We start from the raw sequence: 20467 nt of genomic DNA, 5'->3' as shown, positions 1-20467 counted from the left end.
GTAACGATTCAAGTCCCATTCAAGTCTTTGGGATTGTCAAGAAATTTGATGTCAATAAACAATGGTTTGAACTAAAAAAGACTTGTTTGTACAAGTTCTTACAATGGATTTTCACCCAAATCGTTGTCTTATATTTTGTCAAAAAGGTTGATGTCATGACACAATGGTTTCCTGAAAAAAGGCTTGTTTGTACACTTTTGTACAATGGTTTAATTTTAAAACTGTTGTCTTATATTTTAGAAAATCATTCTTCCAAACCTAAATCACCTTAAAAAAATTATTTTTTTTTAAATTCAGGCGGGAATCCAAATAAAATAGAAGGGGAAACGAAAATTTTAATTTTTTAAAAATCAACGGCTCAGAATGGTCTATTCGTAATCTAATGATAAAGAAATTGTGACTTTTTTAGTTTTATATAAATAAAATTTACAGTAAAAATAATTTAAAAAGAAACGTAATTAGTTTAAATTGAGACATAAATTCAGACAAAGATTTTTGGTGAGCTCTGTTGTGTGATAGAATGCATACACCGTTTATTAGCGGAAACCATTGTCAGATGTGTCATGAATTAGTTTGCCTAAAATTAATAATTCAGAATATTTGTCTGAAATATCTATGTGAATGATTTTTTTTTTTAAAAAACTCTCAGGTAATCAGACTATGGTTTTACTAGAAAACTGTTGTCACCTATATTCTAATGGAGGTGATTCAGACAATAGGTAATACACTATTGCATGACACTCATTTACTCAACGGAGGTGATAAACAGTTGTCTATATATTTTGCTTCTATATTCTGGTGTAGTGGCATTGATCTTCATCACTTTCAATCTTCTATCTATATACTCTTTGCATGTAAGTGTTTAAGAATATTTTTGCATCAACATCTCTTGGTTATATCTAAGAAAACATAATTTCTTAGTGTGTGATCTTAAGTATTGTGCACAAAATTATGTGATATTTTTTGATTTTGTTTTGATGTTGGTTCGAATTTTTGCTTGTAAAAGGGGGGGTTTGATTTTGATTCGAGTTTAGCAATGTGTTTTTATCTGATTATAATGCTAAGTTTTGGCCTTTAAGCCTTCTACTATGTTTTAGGGTTGAATGAAGAGCGTCTTTATCTAAAATTTTGAAATGGATATTAGCCAAGGTGGGCCGTGGTTTGCCATTTGGCCTTAAGAGCATCAGCCATGCAAGAGCCCGACTTTTGTTTATTCCCGGTTCCCCTCACATGCTAGCTAAGAAGAACCGGAACTTGGCTGAGTAGCTTCAATAGAGACTGTTAATATCAGGGCCCATGTAACTATATTATATTAGGTATCCAGGGAGTCATTCACCGGAATAAACAGTTCAAAGATATAAAATATTATATAAGGATAAAACTCATAGAAGTTGGTCGAGCTCGACTTGGTGACCCTCGACAACTTTTGTCTAATACTCCAAGGCTGAATTAATAAAACAGATCCATTTCACGGTTTCCAACGTAGGAGTTGGGCCTGCGTTGGAGATGGTCTAAGGGACCGTAAGTTCAATGAACCCTCAGTGCTTACATGTGTCCAATATTCCATACTATAAACACAAATTTATTTATATTAACTGATAAAATTTTGGATCACAAGATATTATTTTTTAAAATTTTACGATTTTTGTAATAAGTTTGAAGGCTTAATACGTTTGGGATTAAAATTTGAAAGAAGTCCTTTATTACTTTTTTTGATTCATGAATTCGAAAGATATTTAATTTGGATTTTAGAAAATCTTTTAATATCTGATAATTTTCAATATGGATTGGATAATTTTTTTTAAAATCTGAGTGCATTCAATTTAAAAGTTTAAAAATCCATCAAAATATGAAGGTATCAAAAGTTCGTGGATTTATTTTCATTTGAAAAAGTGGTAGATTTTGATGCATTTGCTAGTACATTTTTTAATATTTTGAAATATACCCCATAAAGGTGAGATTAGAATAATAGAGTTGTTTTATGTGTGAGTACATGTTACTTTGTATTTATCATAACCTTTTTAGTTTGTAGGAAGAGATTTTATTTGAGAACATTAATATTTAATGGGTATCTTCCTCATGTTTGGATTTAGACACATATCTTAAAGAATAAGGATGAAATATAAAAAAATATTTTTGTAATCATGCTTTAATACAGAAAGTATTGCTGATTAGTTTAAAAAATCCGATTTAATCACAAAGTATTCAAAATCTCATTTAAATTCTTTTTTTTCCTTTTTGAAAACAATTAAATTCCTTTCTTTGGTAGTGGATTCTTTCGTGCTATCATTTTGTGTCATATTTATGTTTTAATTCAAACGTTAAATTAACGTATGTTGTACTCGAAAAATTAAATTTTTATTTTAGCGCGAAAAACTTCGATAACCCAAGAAAAATTTGAACTATTTAACGTGTCTTTATATAAATACACACTACATAGCTACTAGCTATAGGCACGAGCCCCTCTAAGAGATCTATCTTTGAGCTCAGCAAATTGAGAAGAATTTAACACCTATTTTTGTAAGCTTTATTGGCATTATTGCAATCATGATTTAGCTCTTACACGATAGTTATATGCCAGGTTTATAGATTTTATTAAGTCTTAAATATATCTGTGTGAACCAATTTGATGTTATTATTGAGTGTCTGTAAGGTTTTGTTTGTCATGTGTTCTTCCAGTTATTTGAAGGTTTTACTTTAAATCAAACGTGTAATGTGTAGTCAAAATTATAGTTGTTATAGGGAGAATTTGGTATAACAATATTTTGGAGGTTTGCTGAAATCACGGAGTAAAATATGATTATTTTGCTAAGAACGCGAAGAACACGGAATGGATTTTGATGAATGTTGTAGCTGATCTTGTTCGTTGATTCAAAGAATGCCAGAGAGAAAATGTTTTTTCTCCCCTTTTTTCAGACTATTGATCATCCGCAAACAAGAGGCCTACGTACCCTTTTATAGGGGTTCAAGCCACACGTAGTTCTTGGAGGACAAGTTACCTAAACGGGCTAGGGTTTGGCCCGGTCCATCAAAGCCCAGGTCTGTTGATCGTTGGATAGTTCGTAGAAAGCCCATATTATTCCATGGCCCAAGCCCAGCTAGGCTATAATAGGTTGTCATGGTATTAGGCGAAGATATCTCGTTGGTGAGGCACGAGACCACCTAGAGGCCTCACATGCGACCCCTTAGAGTCTGGTCATGTGATGTGGTCCCGAAAATATGAAAGTAGTACTGACCTCGATGAGGCCCTTCCAAGCATATTGTAGTCCCGCTATATTTCCATGATGTGCCCCAATAGGGTCATGTAGTAATAAATTGTTGTAGTTATACCTCCTGTGCAATTGAGATAGCAGTAATAACTCCCACTTGTCTTTTCAAGTCTCTTTAAAATATGAGGTGAAGACTCCTCTCATGTTGATACGAGAGCAGGACTTCCCTACTGTTTATGTAGAGGCCGCCATGTGCACTCAGTAATATAATGGCACGACTCATCTTATTGATATATCCCCATGTGTCAGCTGGTGAAGTCTTGGTCAACATAAAGGTACATATCTCTGGTCAATATACCGGTACGAGAGTTCAACTTTATACTCGGACCCAATTATTTTAGCCCAATAATAATAACAATTCTTGTTATGGGTCTGTTTAGAGCCCATATCAATATTCAGGTATAACAACTACCCCCCAGTTCTTCGGTGCAGGCAGCTGTAGCGGAGAACTAAATATCTTTTATCTTTAAAATTTCTTCGATAATATTTTGGACCCATCCAAAATAATATTTAAATTACTTCGTAGTCCTTGGGTCTCATAATATTCTCTCTTAACTAAGAAACAACCTTCGATTCAAGACTATTATTCGCGTAATAGTCAGCTCGCGCTTGATCTTCTTGCTTGCAAGGACTCCTCGTTAATTAATTTTATTAGGTGAGATCAATACACCACAGTTCCATGCACAGGCAGATTCCCTTTGCTTGATTTTTGTTAATAAACAATCTCATAGGCCCCGCAACACTTTGATAATTACACAGGCTTCATTAATGATTTATTAATTTTATAATAAACCTTGCGACTCCACCTGATTTGTCCTGAGCTCTCCTTGCATAATATAATATTTTTTGTATCGTTTTGTAAATTAGTCGCCTCGCATCATCCACCTCGCCTATATACACAGCGAGGACTCGTTTAAAAATTTTTGTTTTCTCCTCGGGTAGGTACCACAAATTGAATTATAGCTCATCATGCAAGCATGCTCACGTAGATGACCCTGTAGCGTATGTTTTGATTTTCCATTTGATTGAATATTCAAATCATCCGTGGACCCCGATATTACTTGCTTTTTCAGTTCACGTTTCTGTCTAGTACTGGCACATGCGCGAGGTGAGGACTCCTCACTATTATTATTATTTTTTTAGCCAACTTTCTTTTCCTTTACTCAGCCATACCACTTCGCATATTTTATCTCGCGATCCTTTTGTGTTTTTCTTTTTATGTACGAAATAAATCAACACCCCAGCACGCTGATGGAAATATCCTTCTTATCTTGACCTTGCAGGATGAACTGTAGTTCATATGTATTGTGAAGTGTTCGATTTGCACATAATCTGGTTGGTTAGGTTTAGTTCTCGTACCACTTCTGATCAGTACCTGTGATCTGATGGTACTCCATTGTAGCTTCCCTTTTTTTTTTTGATTAGACTCTCTCTAGCGGACCAAGCAGAAGCTTACTGTATTTCTTTTGTTCAAATTAAATATGCACATATGGTTTCTCTGTACACTTCTTTGCGAGATATTGCCGGGTCAAAGTCTTCGAGACTTTTACAAAGACGGATGCCACCTTCAACCTGTTTTAAAAGAAACAATGAGGCTTCACTTATCAGTGCCTCTTCTTTTCCTTTCGTAGCCCTGAGTCTCTTCATTACCGAATCCCGAATCCGCTTCATTGTATAAAGATTGATAGGACCAATCAGAGCAAAAACAAGCAAAGGAAGAGGTGTTGGAGTTATAACTGCACCATCCACCTGATCGACCACACACGTTACAATCGGTGTTATTCAGACCACAAACCTAATCGACGAAATCCATTCTCATCCCATACAGAACTGCTCTTTGTGGTGTCAATGCTAGGGTAGACATCAGACAGCAAGAAAGTTCTCAGAGCGCTGAAACAGGGCCATCTCAGGGAAAGGCTGTCGAAGATTTGCAGCATGGCCAAGTCTCTGCTGCTGAATTAGTGCAAGCAGTTCATGAGATGCTTTCTGCTGCTGGCATCAGTATGGATGTGGAGAAGCAATCTCTTCTCCAAACAACACTAACCCTACAGGAACAGCTTAAGGAATCTCATGCCGCACTTTTGCTTGAGCAAGAAAGATCTGATATGGCAGCTAAAGAAGCCGACTCTGCTAAAGCAGCATGGCAATGTCGGGTGTGTTTGACTAATGAAGTTGACATTACGATAATTCCATGTGGTTATGTTCTATGTAGGCGCTGCTCATCTGCTGCAACTGAGTGCCCTTTTTGTCGTCTCCAAGTGTCAAAAACAGTCAAGATATATAGGCCTTGATGATTTCTCTTACGAAAATTATCTACAGCTAATTTTACCATGAGACTGAAGTAGCTGTTTTAAGGTGCCGGTTAAGGTTTTTCGTTGGAACAGTGGACAGTTCTACCAGGACAAGCCATTGTAGTCTTGCCCTAATTTGTTACCATGCCATATATACAAGGCTTATTCCCTGTATCTATTTATAAAATTTCCCTTTCCGTACTCCCATTGAAAGCCGAAAAGTGGTAATTCTATAAATTATAGAGACAGGTGTGTGTATGTATAGGTTGTGTTGAAGATTTTAAAGTAGAGAGGGGTTTAGTCAATTTGGAGTGGGTGATATTGTTTGAGGGGGTAGTTGAAAGAGGAAAGAAAGATATGCACGTGAGTGTGTTTGTGCTGGTGATCCTCCTCGCGAATTAACATTAGCGCGCATATGCTCCTGGGAGGACTCCTCGCGTACCCCTTTATTTTTAATAAGCGAATCGAACCAGCTCAATACGTGAATTTCTGGATAATTTTTGTAAGAATTCCAAACTGTACTTGAATATAACTTTTAACCTGAGTTCTTAGATTTACTTCCAAATCAGACTCCAAATTAAATATCCAAGCCCATAGAAAATTTTCAATCTGAAGACGTATATAATTCTTGACCCCCTCATACAAATCCTATAAATATCACTTCCCGCTATTCATTATTCACATCTTCTCAAGAACAAAAATAGAGAAGACTTCAAGTGCAATCCAAGATCTACGAATTTTTTTTTTATAAGCAAAGTGTGCGCCTTTCGAGTTATTCGCGTTTACTTTGATCTTCATCTTCTTTATTAGGCTCCGTACAAGATTGGTAAATACAACCCTCTCAGCCTTTCACCTTTTTTTATTTATTTGCATAATCACCATAGTTTTTAATTTTTATACCACATGTTCTTCATGCTTGCATAATCATTCACGTACATGCTTCATACATGCATATATGTTCATGTTGTTATTAAATCATCACCCCCATGTATTCATCTTGAGGAGAAGTGACAATGAGCATTCGTAACTCCATATGCAGCACATAAGGTCTGAAATTGTTGTAGGTATAGACAGGCTGATGCAGGGCAACCCCCATTCCATTGACATAAACCGCAATCCTCACCTCCCAGACGAAAACTTTACTAGAGATAGTCACCCATACGCCTGGAGATTAAAGAAGATGACTCTCTCAAGCTCCAGCTCCTCTCGCCTTCCTTTATCTGTGACGCGACCCGTAACTAAAGGAAAAGCGTCAGGACAGTTCCACACTAAAAAGAGTGCTCATTCTTCTCAGGTCGTCCGACCACCACCTAATGAGGCACATGCTAAGGCACTCCAAGATGCAAGCTCCTACTCACCAAGGGGCTCTACTCATGCCAGGGACCCAACAAAAAGAGCCCTTTCTCATACTGAAATAATAAAAGAGAATTTCGAGAAGGAGGAAACAGATGAGGAGGGGTCCCCTAACACCAAGGAGTTAGAGGATGTCACCCGAACAGTTGACTTGTGCAACCATGATTACATTCCTGAGCTTTCTGATGGTGAAGCTTATGTACCCCCTAGGCAACCGATGCTCGAAGGGACTATGTATCCCAAGGGAAAGAAGAAGACTCATGGGCTCACACTTTGTTGCAAAGATCTCTCAACCAGCCTTAAACCACACATTCTAGCAAAGGCTGTTGAACGACATCAAGTTGAAGGCCGTGTTATTCTTCCTCAAAAGCATATGCGATGTTATCGCTTCAACCATAAGGAGAATGGGGGTAGGCCACCCCGCATGGTTTTGACCACCTCACTCCTTGAGCTTGGGGTTTCGTCGCCTCTCCACCCCTTCATTCGAGAGGTGTGCCAATATTTTAGGGTTGCTCCCATCCAGATCAATCCGAACGGTTATAGAATTATGATTGCACTCTACATCATGTATGATATTGAGGGATACCCCAAACTGACGGCTGAGCAACTCCACTACTTCGTCACTATAAAGCAATCTGGTGCTAAGGACTATGGCTATGTTTACTTCTCTGTCCGGCCCGAATTCTATGGAAAGAATTTAACCATTGGAAGTCCTAGCAATTCTGGAGATTGGAAAAGACCATACTTCTATATTTATGACGTGCCCCGCGTGCAGACCCATTTTAACATTAGTCTTGGTAAGTTTCTTCGAACTTAGTATCCTTTCATATATTCATTACTTTGCGCCTTGGCACTAATACACTTTATATCTCCCTGATTTGTCACAGATCAACCATTACGCCCCATACTTAAAGGCAAAGATAAGGAGAATGCAGACAACATAGTTAAACTTCCTGACGAGAAGAGAAACCTTCGGCTCGTACTTACAAAAAATAATTTAATTCGGTGTGGGTTTCGAAGATAAGAGGTGAAGACCTCAGAAAAGATTGTTGTCAACCCTCGTAGGAGCCAAACTGGTACCCGTTTCATTGACAAATAGAATGTTAGGCTATATAGTCTTCACATCACATGCATTGCATGATAGCCCATATTAATTTGCTGCATTCCGTATCACTTGCATTGAATTATAATGCATTCACATGCTTACTTTATTGATTTTTCCTTGTATTGATGTAATTTTTTATTGATTGTACAGGCATGGCTTCCAGGAAGCCTCCCACGATCCCTTTCATGAGGAAGAAAGAGGTGGCGGGTGCTTTTGATAACCCTTCTCGTGATCGGGCAAGCTCCTCCTCCCTTGTGGGTGTAACTGTCCAGGATCCTCCTAAGCAAATAAGTTATACTGAGTATCTTCCACAACCATCTTCTCCACGTTCTTCTAGTAGAAAGAAGCCTGCTGAAATCATGATTACTCATGAAGAACCACCGCTAAAGCGGACCAAAGAAAACACCAGCTCTTCATTTAGTCCTCCTCCTGGACATGTTAGCCAGACCTTTGGAAAGTTGGCGCATGCCCATGTTGCAGAAGCTAGCATGTATGCTTGGTCACAGCAGTCCATGGAGGAGTCCAATGCTTCCATGACTAGAGCTGTAACTAAGCTTTTCTATCATCAGACCACTCGTCACAAGGAGATTCGGGCCTTAGCTTCTTCAAATCGAGAGATGAGCAAACAATTAGCGGCCCTTGAATCCATACTTGCGGAGACTCGGGCCAATGCCGAGGGCTCAGAAGACACTTGGAAGAAAAAGCTTGAGGATGCGACTGAGAAACTTAATAAAGAACTTCAAGATGAGAAATCAGCCAAAGAGAAGCTCAAGTTGGATCATGTTGCTGAGAAAGAGAAGACAGACTCCCAGCTAAAGGACCTTACAGACCTTATGTGCTGCATATGGAGTTACGAATGCTCATTGTCACTTCTCCTCAAGATGAATACATGGGGGTGATGATTTAATAACAACATGAACATATATGCATGTATGAAGCATGTACGTGAATGATTATGCAAGCATGAAGAACATGTGGTATAAAAATTAAAAACTATGGTGATTATGCAAATAAATAAAAAAAGGTGAAAGGCTGAGAGGGTTGTATTTACCAATCTTGTACGGAGCCTAATAATGAAGATGAAGATCAAAGTAAACTATGGTGATTACGAATGTTTCCAGAATTTTGTTCCTTCCCTGAGCCCGGCAATTAAGAAATTTTTGACGGCTTCTTCACTTGCATCTCTTACTCGGGGGACTTCTGCATTGAATCTTATGAAGTAATCTTGAAGCGTTTCACCCTCCCTCTGCCTTATATTGGCCAGGGTGGCTACAGGGGGAGCATACAACATTGAAGACTGGAACTGCTTAATGAAGATATCGGCGAACTGCTCCCACGAGTCTATGGTGACGTGAGCCCCTAATTTAGAGAACCACTGCTGAGCACTACCCCGAAGAGAGGCCGCGAACAACCTGCACCTGGCCTCGAGTGAGACCTGATATACTTCCATTTCAGTGTTGAAGCGGATCAAGTATGCAGCTGGGTCAGTGTCCCCTTTGAATGTCAAATCTGGATTAGTTCTAAATCCCGGGGGCAAAGGAGCGGTCCTGATTTCTTTAGTAAAAGGAGAGAATGTCCCCATTGTATTAATGACATTTTTATCCGCATCCATCTTATCCATGAGCTTCTTTAGTTCCTCAATCTTCAAATCTCCAATCCTTACATTAGGGGGAGCCTTGCTGGGAGGCTTAGCAGTTGCACTGGAATGCCCTTCCTCATTGTGTACAGACCCTCTTTTCTTGGGCACGGACCGTTCCGGGTCACGTTGGGAGGACCGCACACCTTCTCGATGAGAGGGGGGTCGCTCTGAACCATGGTCGTGACTCGGGGGTCCTCTTTTCTGCCTTTCAGCCTTCATTTTTTCCAGTTTGAGCCTCAAATTATTTTTAGTGAGCTGTACACCGATCCTATTAAAGACACTGGTTGGCCTAAGCTCAGATGAGGCTTGGCCTTGTGACTCATTTCCTTTCTTTTCTCCATCCCCATCTGTTTCATGGGTCTCGCCTTCATCCTCCTCATTGAAATCGTCAATTAACTTTTTCTTTGTGCTACCACCTTTAGCACCCTTTGCAAACTTCCTTCCTCTCTTCTTCTTCTTTTTGAGGCCGCTACGACTCTGCTCCACTTTTCCCACTCGCTTACCCATGTCCTCCAATTGCGCTCCTATTCTTTCCAAATAGGAGAGGACCTCCTCATTTCCTGGCGAGGGAGTGATGGGTGTCTCTCCGCCTGTTGACTTTGGGTCCTCCAAGTCGTTTGGGCCCTTAGAGGAACCGATAGGTGGAGGCCCTGAGATTATCAAGGTCTTCTTAGTAGGAATTTTCACGTTGAGAGTCTTTTTGTCGAGGGGGCGTTCAAGACTCTTTGGTGGATGACCTTCAGGCGACTCGGTCTCCACTTCCTGGTTTATGCCCTTGCGATGTTTGAAATTAGTCATCTTTCTCCCAATTGATGACAGAGCCCCCTCCTTCTAGCGCCAGATGTTATAGGGAGAATTTGGTATAACAATATTTTGGAGGTTTGCTGAAATCACGGAGCAAAATATGATTATTTTGCTAAGAACGCGAAGAACACGGAATGGATTTTGATGAATGTTGTAGCTGATCTTGTTCGTTGATTCAAAGAATGCCAGAGAGAAAATGTTTTTTCTCCCCTTTTTTCAGACTATTGATCATCCGCAAACAAGAGGCCTACGTACCCTTTTATAGGGGTTCAAGCCACACGTAGTTCTTGGAGGACAAGTTACCTAAACGGGCTAGGGTTTGGCCCGGTCCATCAAAGCCCAGGTCCGTTGATCGTTGGATAGTTCGTAGAAAGCCCATATTATTCCATGGCCCAAGCCCAGCTAGGCTATAATAGGTTGTCATGGTATTAGGCGAAGATATCTCGTTGGTGAGGCACGAGACCACCTAGAGGCCTCACATGCGACCCCTTAGAGTCTGGTCATGTGATGTGGTCCCGAAAATATGAAAGTAGTGCTGACCTCGATGAGGCCCTTCCAAGCATATTGTAGTCCCGCTATATTTCCATGATGTGCCCCAATAGGGTCATGTAGTAATAAATTATTGTAGTTATACCTCCTGTGCAATTGAGATAGCAGTAATAACTCCCACTTGTCTCTTCAAGTCTCTTTAAAATATGAGGTGAAGACTCCTCTCATGTTGATACGAGAGCAGGACTTCCCTACTGTTTATGTAGAGGCCGCCATGTGCACTCAGTAATATAATGGCATGACTCATCTTATTGATATATCCCCATGTGTCAGCTGGTGAAGTCTTGGTCAACATAACGGTACATATCTCTGGTCAATATACCGGTACGAGAGTTCAACTTTATACTCGGACCCAATTATTTTAGCCCAATAATAATAACAATTCTTGTTATGGGTCTGTTTAGAGCCCATATCAATATTCAGGTATAACAATAGTAATTGTGTAATAGGAGACATTTCTTAAATGGATTAAAGCATATTTTTGTCGACCATGGGTAGTTTTTACATTTATTTCTAGAATGGTTGGTGATCATTTTATTGGAAATTTTTAGACATTTGATGAATGTGTGATGTATGAAAAACGGCATATTTGCTCAGATGTAACCAGTGCCCGATCCAGGAATTAAATTTCAGGAAGATATCCATCATATTATTTGAATATACCCTTATATTTTTATATTTTCTGGGTACATTTTCATATATATCCAAAAAATTTAATAACAAAAAATAGAGTAAAATATTATTTAAGGTGTGACAAATATTCTACGTAGCCACATACTACATCCTCCCCTCCCTGACTGTGATAAGAGAGTTGGGAAACTTCTGTAGTAGAATGCAGAAAATGTAGTTACAAAAGTAGTTTTTTAGTTGAGCTAATAAATACATAAATGAGATCTCTTTTTATTCATATGTTAAAAAATACATTATATTCTATGTTTTATTTGTAATCATAAGTATGGATGTGTTTTCTTCAAATCTTTTTCCTTTCCAGCTTCGAGTTTGGACTTTAAATATGAGTTACTAGCTGCAGATCATTTTCTCTGCAGGTTTCGATAGTTTAAGAATGAAATGTAATTACTTGTTTCATTTACTAACTTTCCTGTGATTGCAGTAAACGATGAAGGATCTCATGAATGTCACCGCACATATATTCGGCAAAGCTTCAGGTTCGAACAGTTTGAGTCATAATCAATCATGTACCAAGCGTGCAAGGCATGATAAAACTATTCATAGCTCGAGTTTTAAGGGAGTCGTTGCTCTAATGAATGGAAACTGGGCAGCACGTGTTTATGTAAATCATAACTGGATTTGCAAAGGGATTTTCAAGACAGAGGAGGAAGCTGACATGGCATATGAAAGCACAACCGCCAAACTTTTGATTGATAGCCTCGATAAAAACTTGCCAAACACAGACAACATTGCACAAGAACCAAATTTTCAGAAACAAGTCTGCATTGCTGATAGCCTTTCTTGCAGGTCTGTCAATATTTTCGAGGCACAGAGGCAACAAGATTGTACACGTACCCGTCTATTTGAAAAGGTACTTAATCCTAGCGACGTAGGTAGGCTCTCCAGAATTGTGATTCCGAAAATTTATGCTAGTTGCTTCCCATGCGATTCCCATGAGCTAGCTTTCTATGACCAGTCGATGACACTGTGGAATTTTCGCTATGGTGTCTGTAAGGGAAGTAACAGTCATGTCTTATCTAGTGGCTGGAAAGATTTTGTGCAAGCAAAGGATCTGAGATCAGCGGACAAAGTTATTTTCTTCAAGTGTATGCATTTTGAGACATGGTCAGTTGTTCACAGTTCTTTTGCTGTTAATGTGGAATATAATGCTAATAGAGTACAAGTTGAGGAAGCCAACAGGGTAAAATATGTCGTTGCTGATGGCGAAAAATCGCATTCGAAGGAAGGGGTGCAGAACTTTGGTCTTGAACAGAATCACAGTGGAAATGCAGGTACCAGGCTCGAGATGGGTATCGAGGCTGACCATGACTTGAACAGAACTGATTCCAGGAAAGCACCTGAGAATTGTGTCATGCTTTTCGGGGTGAAAATTGCTTAAGGAGGTATCTGGGAATATTTTCTCTAATCACTTAATCTCATATACCATTGTGCAAGTGCACTTATGTATGTTCTTGATTCTACATCCAGGTATTGCAGTTTCGCAAGACAATAACATTTTGAGTATGCTAAATTTATTTCATATTAGTAGTTTTAAATAAAGAGGACGTTCAGAACATAAACTGAAGCTAATGTGATTCATTTTGCAGTCTCAATCAAATATTGCATTAATTTCTATTAGTAAGCTTTTATAGCAGTGCAGGTTTTTTATAATAGCTTGTGCTCTAAAACTCAAGCCCCTACTTGAGGATATAGAAATTGAATAGGGTCCATATTTTTAGGCTGGGAGGGAGTAAGATGTGAGAGCAAAGAAAATGAAGAAGAGCACATAATTTTAAGAGTTAGGAGTGAGAAATGTAAATAATTTGAGAGTTTCAGCGTTTTCTTCACTTCTTCTCCTGCTTTTCTCCAAAAATAAATTAAAATAAAGTAAAATGTCAATAAATTTTTGATCGGTAAATTAATAATCCATCATAATATTTTGAATGCATATTTTTGTTGGAGACGTAATAGAGATATAATTTATAACACGAGTTTTAGTGTAAAGTAATAAAAAATTTTGGTGCCTTAATTTACAGAATTTATTGTGATATTCCTTCATTTACAATTTAGATTTCTTATTTGGATCAAATTGACTTCACTTTAACTAAATATTGAAGATTTTTTTTTCTTTCTTAAAAAAACTAATATAAACATTTTGAAGTCTATTAGATATATTCAAAAAAAATTATAATTGTCTTAAATTATATATTATAAGAAAATCGGTCAAATTTAGTCAGTTTGACCCCATAAAAACTAAAAAAATAATAAATTTGGTGGTCCGTGAATAATGAATTTCATTCAAGGACACCAACTGACTGTGTATAAAAGAACCGTGCAGATGCTAATAGTTTAGTTTACTACTTTATAACCAGCACTACTGGAAAAGGGGGCAAAATTCAACCGATTAAAATCAACCGGCGATAAATTCAACCGGATCCTGTTTAATTTACAGTTAACAGCGTAACCACTTTGACCGAGCCCTAATTTCAACCGAATAAATTCAATCGACTTTAAATTCAACCGCTTAAATTCAACCGATATTAAATTCAACCGATTAAATACAACCGTTCTTAAATGCCTCCGGATACGGTTGAATTTGTTTAGAACAATATTTCGCAAGGCGCCAAAATTCCCTCCAAAAAACTAAATTCAACTGATTAAATTCAACTGTATCTGGTTGAATTTGGGAAATCAAAAAATTCACTGCGCGGAACAATTCCTTCCAAAAAACTAAATTCAACTGACTAAATTCAACCGTATTATATCCAACAGTATCAGGTTGAATTTGGGGAAAAAAAATCACTGCGCGGAAAAATTCCCGCCAAAAGTCTAAACTCAACCTGGGTATATTCAACCGGGGTTTATTCAACCGTATCCGGTTGATTTTGTATAAGCTAAAATTTTAACAGGCGGGAAACTTCCCTCCAAAAAATAAATTCAACCGATTAAATTCAACTATAGATAAATTCAACCGAAATTAGTTGAAATTGTAAAAAACACGTGAATTTCCCACCAAATTACAAATTCAACCGGAAATACAACCAGTTGAATTTATAAAACCAACCGAAAGCGGTTGTTTTAATAAACCACTTATGGTAGTATTAATTATCATACCTAACTACCATTTTCAACCATATGTGGTTGAATTTGTTTAATGCATTTGTAAACCCTACTATCAATATCATTTCCTTTCGGCAGCTTCCATTTTTTTTGCCTCTTTCACCATTTTCCTTCCTATCTTTTTCTCCATTGAGCTCCAATTTTATAAATTTTCATGTACAAGTTTTATTTCATATTTATTTTAGATCTTGTCGCAATATTTATATCAATTTTGTCAATTATGTCAATATTACATATTTTTTTTATATAAAATGATGATAACATTCTTACTTACTTAGAAAATATTTGTGTGATTATTACTTGTTCTTGATTATGTTAAAATAATTGAAAATATAAAGTGTTGTATAGATTGATGTTATTAATTAAACTTGGCTATTAATTAGTTTCGTCAAGAAAAAATTAGTTTCTTAGTTTGGCATGTAACCACAATGACTAATTAAATTTTATGTGATATTTGTAGATGTCATCCGACCGTAGTTGGATGCATAGGAGGTTCGATGCGAGGAATAATATAACGGAGGAATACAAACTTGGTGTACAAAATTTCATTAGAGTTGCTTTAAAAAGTAATGAGGTTGATTCACAGGGGAGGATAAAATGCCCATGTAAGGAGTGTGGAAATATATGGCAAAAGTTACCCGATAATGTAACTTATGATTTGTATTGATACGGTATTATGGAGTCATACACTACATGGTATTTTCATGGTGAGAAGCATAACTCTCGGGTTGAACCCGAAACATGTTCGGGTAATACTCGTCATAGAGATGATGATATGTATGATGCAAGTGATATGCTTAGAGACTTCGCAGATGCACATGAAAGTTTTTGGAATGGTGAGGAGGAACCCAATACAACAGCAAAAAAGTTTTATGACATGTTGGATGGTGCTTCTGAACCACTTTATCCAAATTGTTCTAGTTCTACCACTTTATCATTCGTGAACAAGTTGTTATATTTTAAGAACAAAAATGGTTGTAGTAATAAGGGGTTTGATGAGTTACTTCAACTCATTGGATCAGTTCTTCCCGAGAAACACGGGCTACCTCACACCTATTATGATGTGAAAAAGATGATTAGTGGATTGAACATGGGATACGAAAAGATTGATGCTTGCGAGAATGATTGCATGTTATTTTACAAAGAAAATAGTAAGAAGACTTGTTGTGACATATGTCATATAGATCGATATAAGGATCGAAAGGATAGCGAGAAGAAGTTGATTCCAAGAAAGATCTTGCGATATTTTCCACTTGTACCGAGACTACAACGTTTATACATGTCTGAGCAAACTGCTAAGTGTATGACGTGGCACTATGACAGAGTTGTAGTTGAAGGTCAACTATCTCATCCAGCTGATGGAGATGAATGGAAAGCTTTTGATGCTAGATTTCCGAGGTTTGCAAAAGAGGCATGAAATATCAGACTTGGCCTTTCTAGTGATGGATTTGACCCATTTCGTGATCCATTAGCAAGGGATTACACTATATGGCCTGTAGTGGTGGTTGTTTATAATCTTCCACCATCTATGTGCATGAAAGCTCCTTACATGTTCATGCCTCTCATTATTCCCGGTCCCACTGATCCAACAAAAGATCTACATGTTTATCTCCGTCCATTAATTGATGAGCTGAAGATGTTATGGCATACAGGGGTGGAGACATATGATAGGTCATTACGCACAAATTTTCAGATGAGGGCAGCATTATTTTGGACCATTAGCGACTTTCCGACACTTGCAATGTTAAGTGGATGGTCAACAAAGGGTAAATTATCATGTCATGTATGCAATGGAGATGTTAAAGGGTTTCAACTCAAGAATGGTGGTAAAACTTCTTTCTTTGGCACTGCTCGATATTTTTTGGAACCGGGTGATCCTTTGAGAAATAGCACAAAGTTTGGAAAAAGAGAGGTACGCTCGGTTGAATCTCGATATTCGGGATCCAGGGCAAAGGCCATATGTGATCTTATACATTTTCCTCATCCGGGAAAGTCAACCAAAAGAAGACCCAGGGACTATGGTGTGACTCATAATTGGACTCATTATTCCCCATTTTTTGAGCTCCCGTATTGGGAGACACTCAATCTTCGTCACAATATTGATGTCATGCACACCGAAAAAAATGTTTTCGAAAACATATTCTACACACTGTTGAATGATAGGAATAAGACAAAAGACAACTTAAAAGTAAGGAATGATTGTAAGGAACTTGGTATACGACGTGAGCTATGGACTCCGGATGGAAAGACAATGCCACCTGCTCCTTTTGCTCTCTTGAGGGAACAGGTTGATAAGTTGTTAGACTGGATTCGAACACTTAAACTTCCGGATGGGTATGTTTCAAATATATCTAGGTGTGTGAATCTCAAAAAATATACTATTCAGAGGATGAAATCGCATGACTGCCATATTTTCATGCAAAAATTGTTGCCCATTGTTTGTCGTGACATGCTACCAAAACAAGTTGGTGATGCCATTATTGAGTTGTGTAACTTCTTTCAAGATTTGTGCCCATCCACCTAGAAATACTCTGATTTGTTGAAATTGGAGAAAGATGTAGTGAGGATAATTTCTAAGTTTGAAACCATCTTTATTCCTGGTTTCTTTGACCCGATGGAGCATTTGCCTCTGCATTTAGCAACTGAGTGTAAGTTAGGTGGTCCTGTTACGTATAGATGGATGTATCCTTTTGAAAGATTCTTGCACGGGTTGAAGATGAAAGTTAGGAACAAAACATATCGGGAGGGTTCAGTTGCTGAACGCTACATCGAGGAGGAATGTGTACACTTTTGCTCTCTATATTTTGAATCTGAAGTTAAAACAGTGCATAATCAGTTGCGCCGTTTTGAGGCACCTAAAAAGTGCATTGATCCTAACTTGTTGAGTGTTTACACACATCCCACAAAACCCATTGTAAGAAAAGGACATAAAATCTTGAGTGTTGATGAAGATAGACTCATCAAATACTATGTTCTTATTAACACACCGGAGGTTGGAAAGTACTTGGCGTAAGATTTTTTAACTCATATTTTTTTTTCCTTTTATTTTACTTGATCTTATTAGTTGTGGTTATTTTACAGTGAATTTCACAAGTTGGTGTTCAAACAATACCCCAAATTTGATGATGTAGCAAAAGAAAGATTTCAAAAAGATCGATTCACAAATTTGTTTGAAAGAAGGGTATGTATTCAAATATATATATACACAAATATTTGGTATTGTCTTTATATATTGTAGCACACTTATATATATATGGTTCATTCATTATATAATTAGGTTGCGGATGATCCAAAACTCAAAGAAAAATTTAGGGATTTGATTAGAGGTCCAATGCGGGACGTCGATATTTATAATGGTTGTCATTGTAATGGTTATAAATTTGGTTATGCAAAGCCTAATGAACGCACTTCACCAAATTCCGGCGTGCTTGTAATTGGTAAGAAATATGATATATGCTTGAAATTTAATTAATACACATGTCATTTTATTATCTTACTCATTATATTGATGCATTATTTGTACTTAATAAATTACTCATTTATATGTAGGAACTTCTTACAAGGAGAGTTTTCAAAATAATTATGGCCGACTTGAAGAAATACTTGAGCTTCACTACCATAATGGTATAAAGTTGTATTATTCAAATGTCATTGGTTTGATCATACAACACATGTCAAAGTGGATAGAAATAGGATGATTACGGTGGATGTTAGATCAACATTAAATGCCGAAGATGTTTTCGTCTTGGCTAGCCAAGTTAATCAAGTTTATTATGCGTGAAGTATTTCGAATGCAAAATCACCATGGTACACGGTCTTAACAACAAAAAGTCGTTTTGTCAATGAAGAAGTGACATCAAAGAAGAACTCTCTCTCGAATGATGATGCTTTGTAAAATGATATTTCAAATACTTCATCATCTCATGTCGAACCGGTTATTATTCATGATCCTAAAAACTTTTTTATTGATTTAAGGGTTGTTGAGAATGATTATTCGGTGGATGACTTCAACGAAGAAAATAATAATAACGAAGACGAAGTCATGAGCGTTGATGAAGAAAGTGAGAGTGACGGTGATTTAGTTTAATTAATTTTTATTTTGTATTAAATTTAGAATTTCTATATAACATTATCATTTTATTTTAAATTTGTAATATAAGATGATTATTGTTATATATTATTATTTTTCTTTTCCGAAAATAGGATACCACTTCTGGTAGACAGTAGTCTATGCTCAATTAGTTTTTTTCTTTTATTTATTGGTTCACATAACCCCTACGTTATATATACTGGTCTCCGCTCATATATCTCCCCCTTTCACTGCGCGACACTTGTTTCTCACAAATCTCTTACAAATAAAAATAGCTCTACTAGCAAAGAATTCCCCTAAACCTGTTATGAGTCTCTCAAAATCTTTACAAACTTCTTAGAATTCTCTTACACATCTCAAAAGTCCCTCTCAACAGGTATATATTTACATTATGTTTGTATTTATTTATTTTTTGGAAATTTAATTAGGGGTTTAGATTTATTTTAGTTGATTTTGTTAATTCCAATCGTGGTTCATGTATTGATATCAGGATTGAAGGTTTTTGGGATTTAGGGTATAGAGTTGTTGGTTATTGCTTCTGTTTGTTATCCTGATGGCAGCGGGGGCTAGTGGTAGTGGAAGCGCTATGAGCAGGGTTACTGGAAATAGAGGGGGAGGTAGCAGAAATAAGGTTGGGGGTCGGGGCCAAGGCGGGGATTTGGGTAGGAGAACAGAAAATGTTGGTAGAGACAATCAAGAAAATTATAAAGAAGATCATGGCTGGGAGGATATTGAAGATGATGGTGATGAAAGAGAGGAAGATGAGTGGGAGAGCTGCACGTCGTGTTTGTGAAGGAGATTACAAAAAGAAGCCAAAATTAGGAGAACCGAAACTTGGAGTTGTGAATTTCATAAACAAAAAAAAGTAATATATATAATTCAGTCTTGTTAGATTTTGCAGGAAATATTTGCTTTTTTATTTATGAAATTGCCTTATCTTTTACAGCATTAAGGAGTCTCATTACAAAAAGACACTTAAAGCAATTGTTAGAACGCGTTGGAGATTTGATACCACAAAACAAAAGGCACGAGCTCAGGAAATCTTTTTGAACGAGTGCATAGAGGAGTTTAAGGTATGGCAGTATATACACATTGTTATCATTTGTCCATTATTATGGCCTAATTATTTTATTGAACTTGTTATGTTGGAAGTTCTAATACCTTTGTTTTAAAGGAATTTTATGAGTATCCACCGGAATATAGAGGTGATAAAATTAAGGAGTTGGAGGGGGATGCCATAGTCAGGAAGCATTTGAAAGCAAATATTAAATGCTATATGAATGGTTGGAAGAGCGACGGTTTGAGAAGGGTTGAAGAGGCACACAAAAAGGGAGACATGGCTGCAAATCTACGTAATTGCCCCCCATATTACTTATCTGAACAAGCATGGAATGGTCTAGTTGACTACTGGGAGACGGAGGTATTTACCAAATTGTCAAAAAATGGCAAAGAAAATGTCAAGCAGTCAGAGATTAAGCACTGCACTGGAGCAAAGCCATTTGACCAGCGTTATGAGATATTCATTTATAAGATTAGGTAAAATAATTTTGTTATTCTATATTATATATGTTGAATTTG

General features: G+C 37.2%; 2 protein-coding genes across 2 annotated transcripts; both read left to right on the top strand.

Moving 5' to 3' along the window:
* The first annotated feature begins 12127 nt into the window (after positions 1–12127).
* LOC141704893 (AP2/ERF and B3 domain-containing transcription factor At1g51120-like) lies at positions 12128–13078 on the top strand. The gene has a single exon (XM_074508046.1). The coding sequence runs from the start codon at positions 12128–12130 to the stop codon at positions 13076–13078; it is 951 nt and encodes a 316-aa protein (XP_074364147.1).
* Positions 13079–15475: 2397 nt separating this feature from the next.
* Positions 15476–17323, top strand: LOC141704892 (uncharacterized). Its single transcript, XM_074508045.1, has 2 exons — positions 15476–16197; positions 16240–17323. Exons 1-2 carry the CDS (start codon positions 15476–15478, stop codon positions 17321–17323), a joined length of 1806 nt encoding a protein of 601 aa, XP_074364146.1.
* Positions 17324–20467: the final 3144 nt, after the last annotated feature.

The sequence above is a fragment of the Apium graveolens genome, unplaced genomic scaffold (genome assembly GCF_009905375.1).
Source record: "Apium graveolens cultivar Ventura unplaced genomic scaffold, ASM990537v1 ctg8382, whole genome shotgun sequence".
NCBI lineage: Eukaryota > Viridiplantae > Streptophyta > Magnoliopsida > Apiales > Apiaceae > Apium > Apium graveolens.
The sequence above is the reverse complement of the archived record's forward strand: the minus strand, read 5'-3'. Positions and strand labels throughout refer to the sequence as shown.

Excerpts from the sequence above, each read along its gene's own strand:
- LOC141704893 (XM_074508046.1), top strand. The coding sequence starts at position 12,128 with ATGAAGGATCTCATGAATGTCACCGCACATATATTCGGCAAAGCTTCA.
- LOC141704892 (XM_074508045.1), top strand. The coding sequence starts at position 15,476 with ATGGAGTCATACACTACATGGTATTTTCATGGTGAGAAGCATAACTCT. Across the intron at positions 16,198-16,239 it reads TTTGATGCTAGATTTCCGAG|TGATGGATTTGACCCATTTC; the intron begins GTTTGCAAAAGA and ends TGGCCTTTCTAG.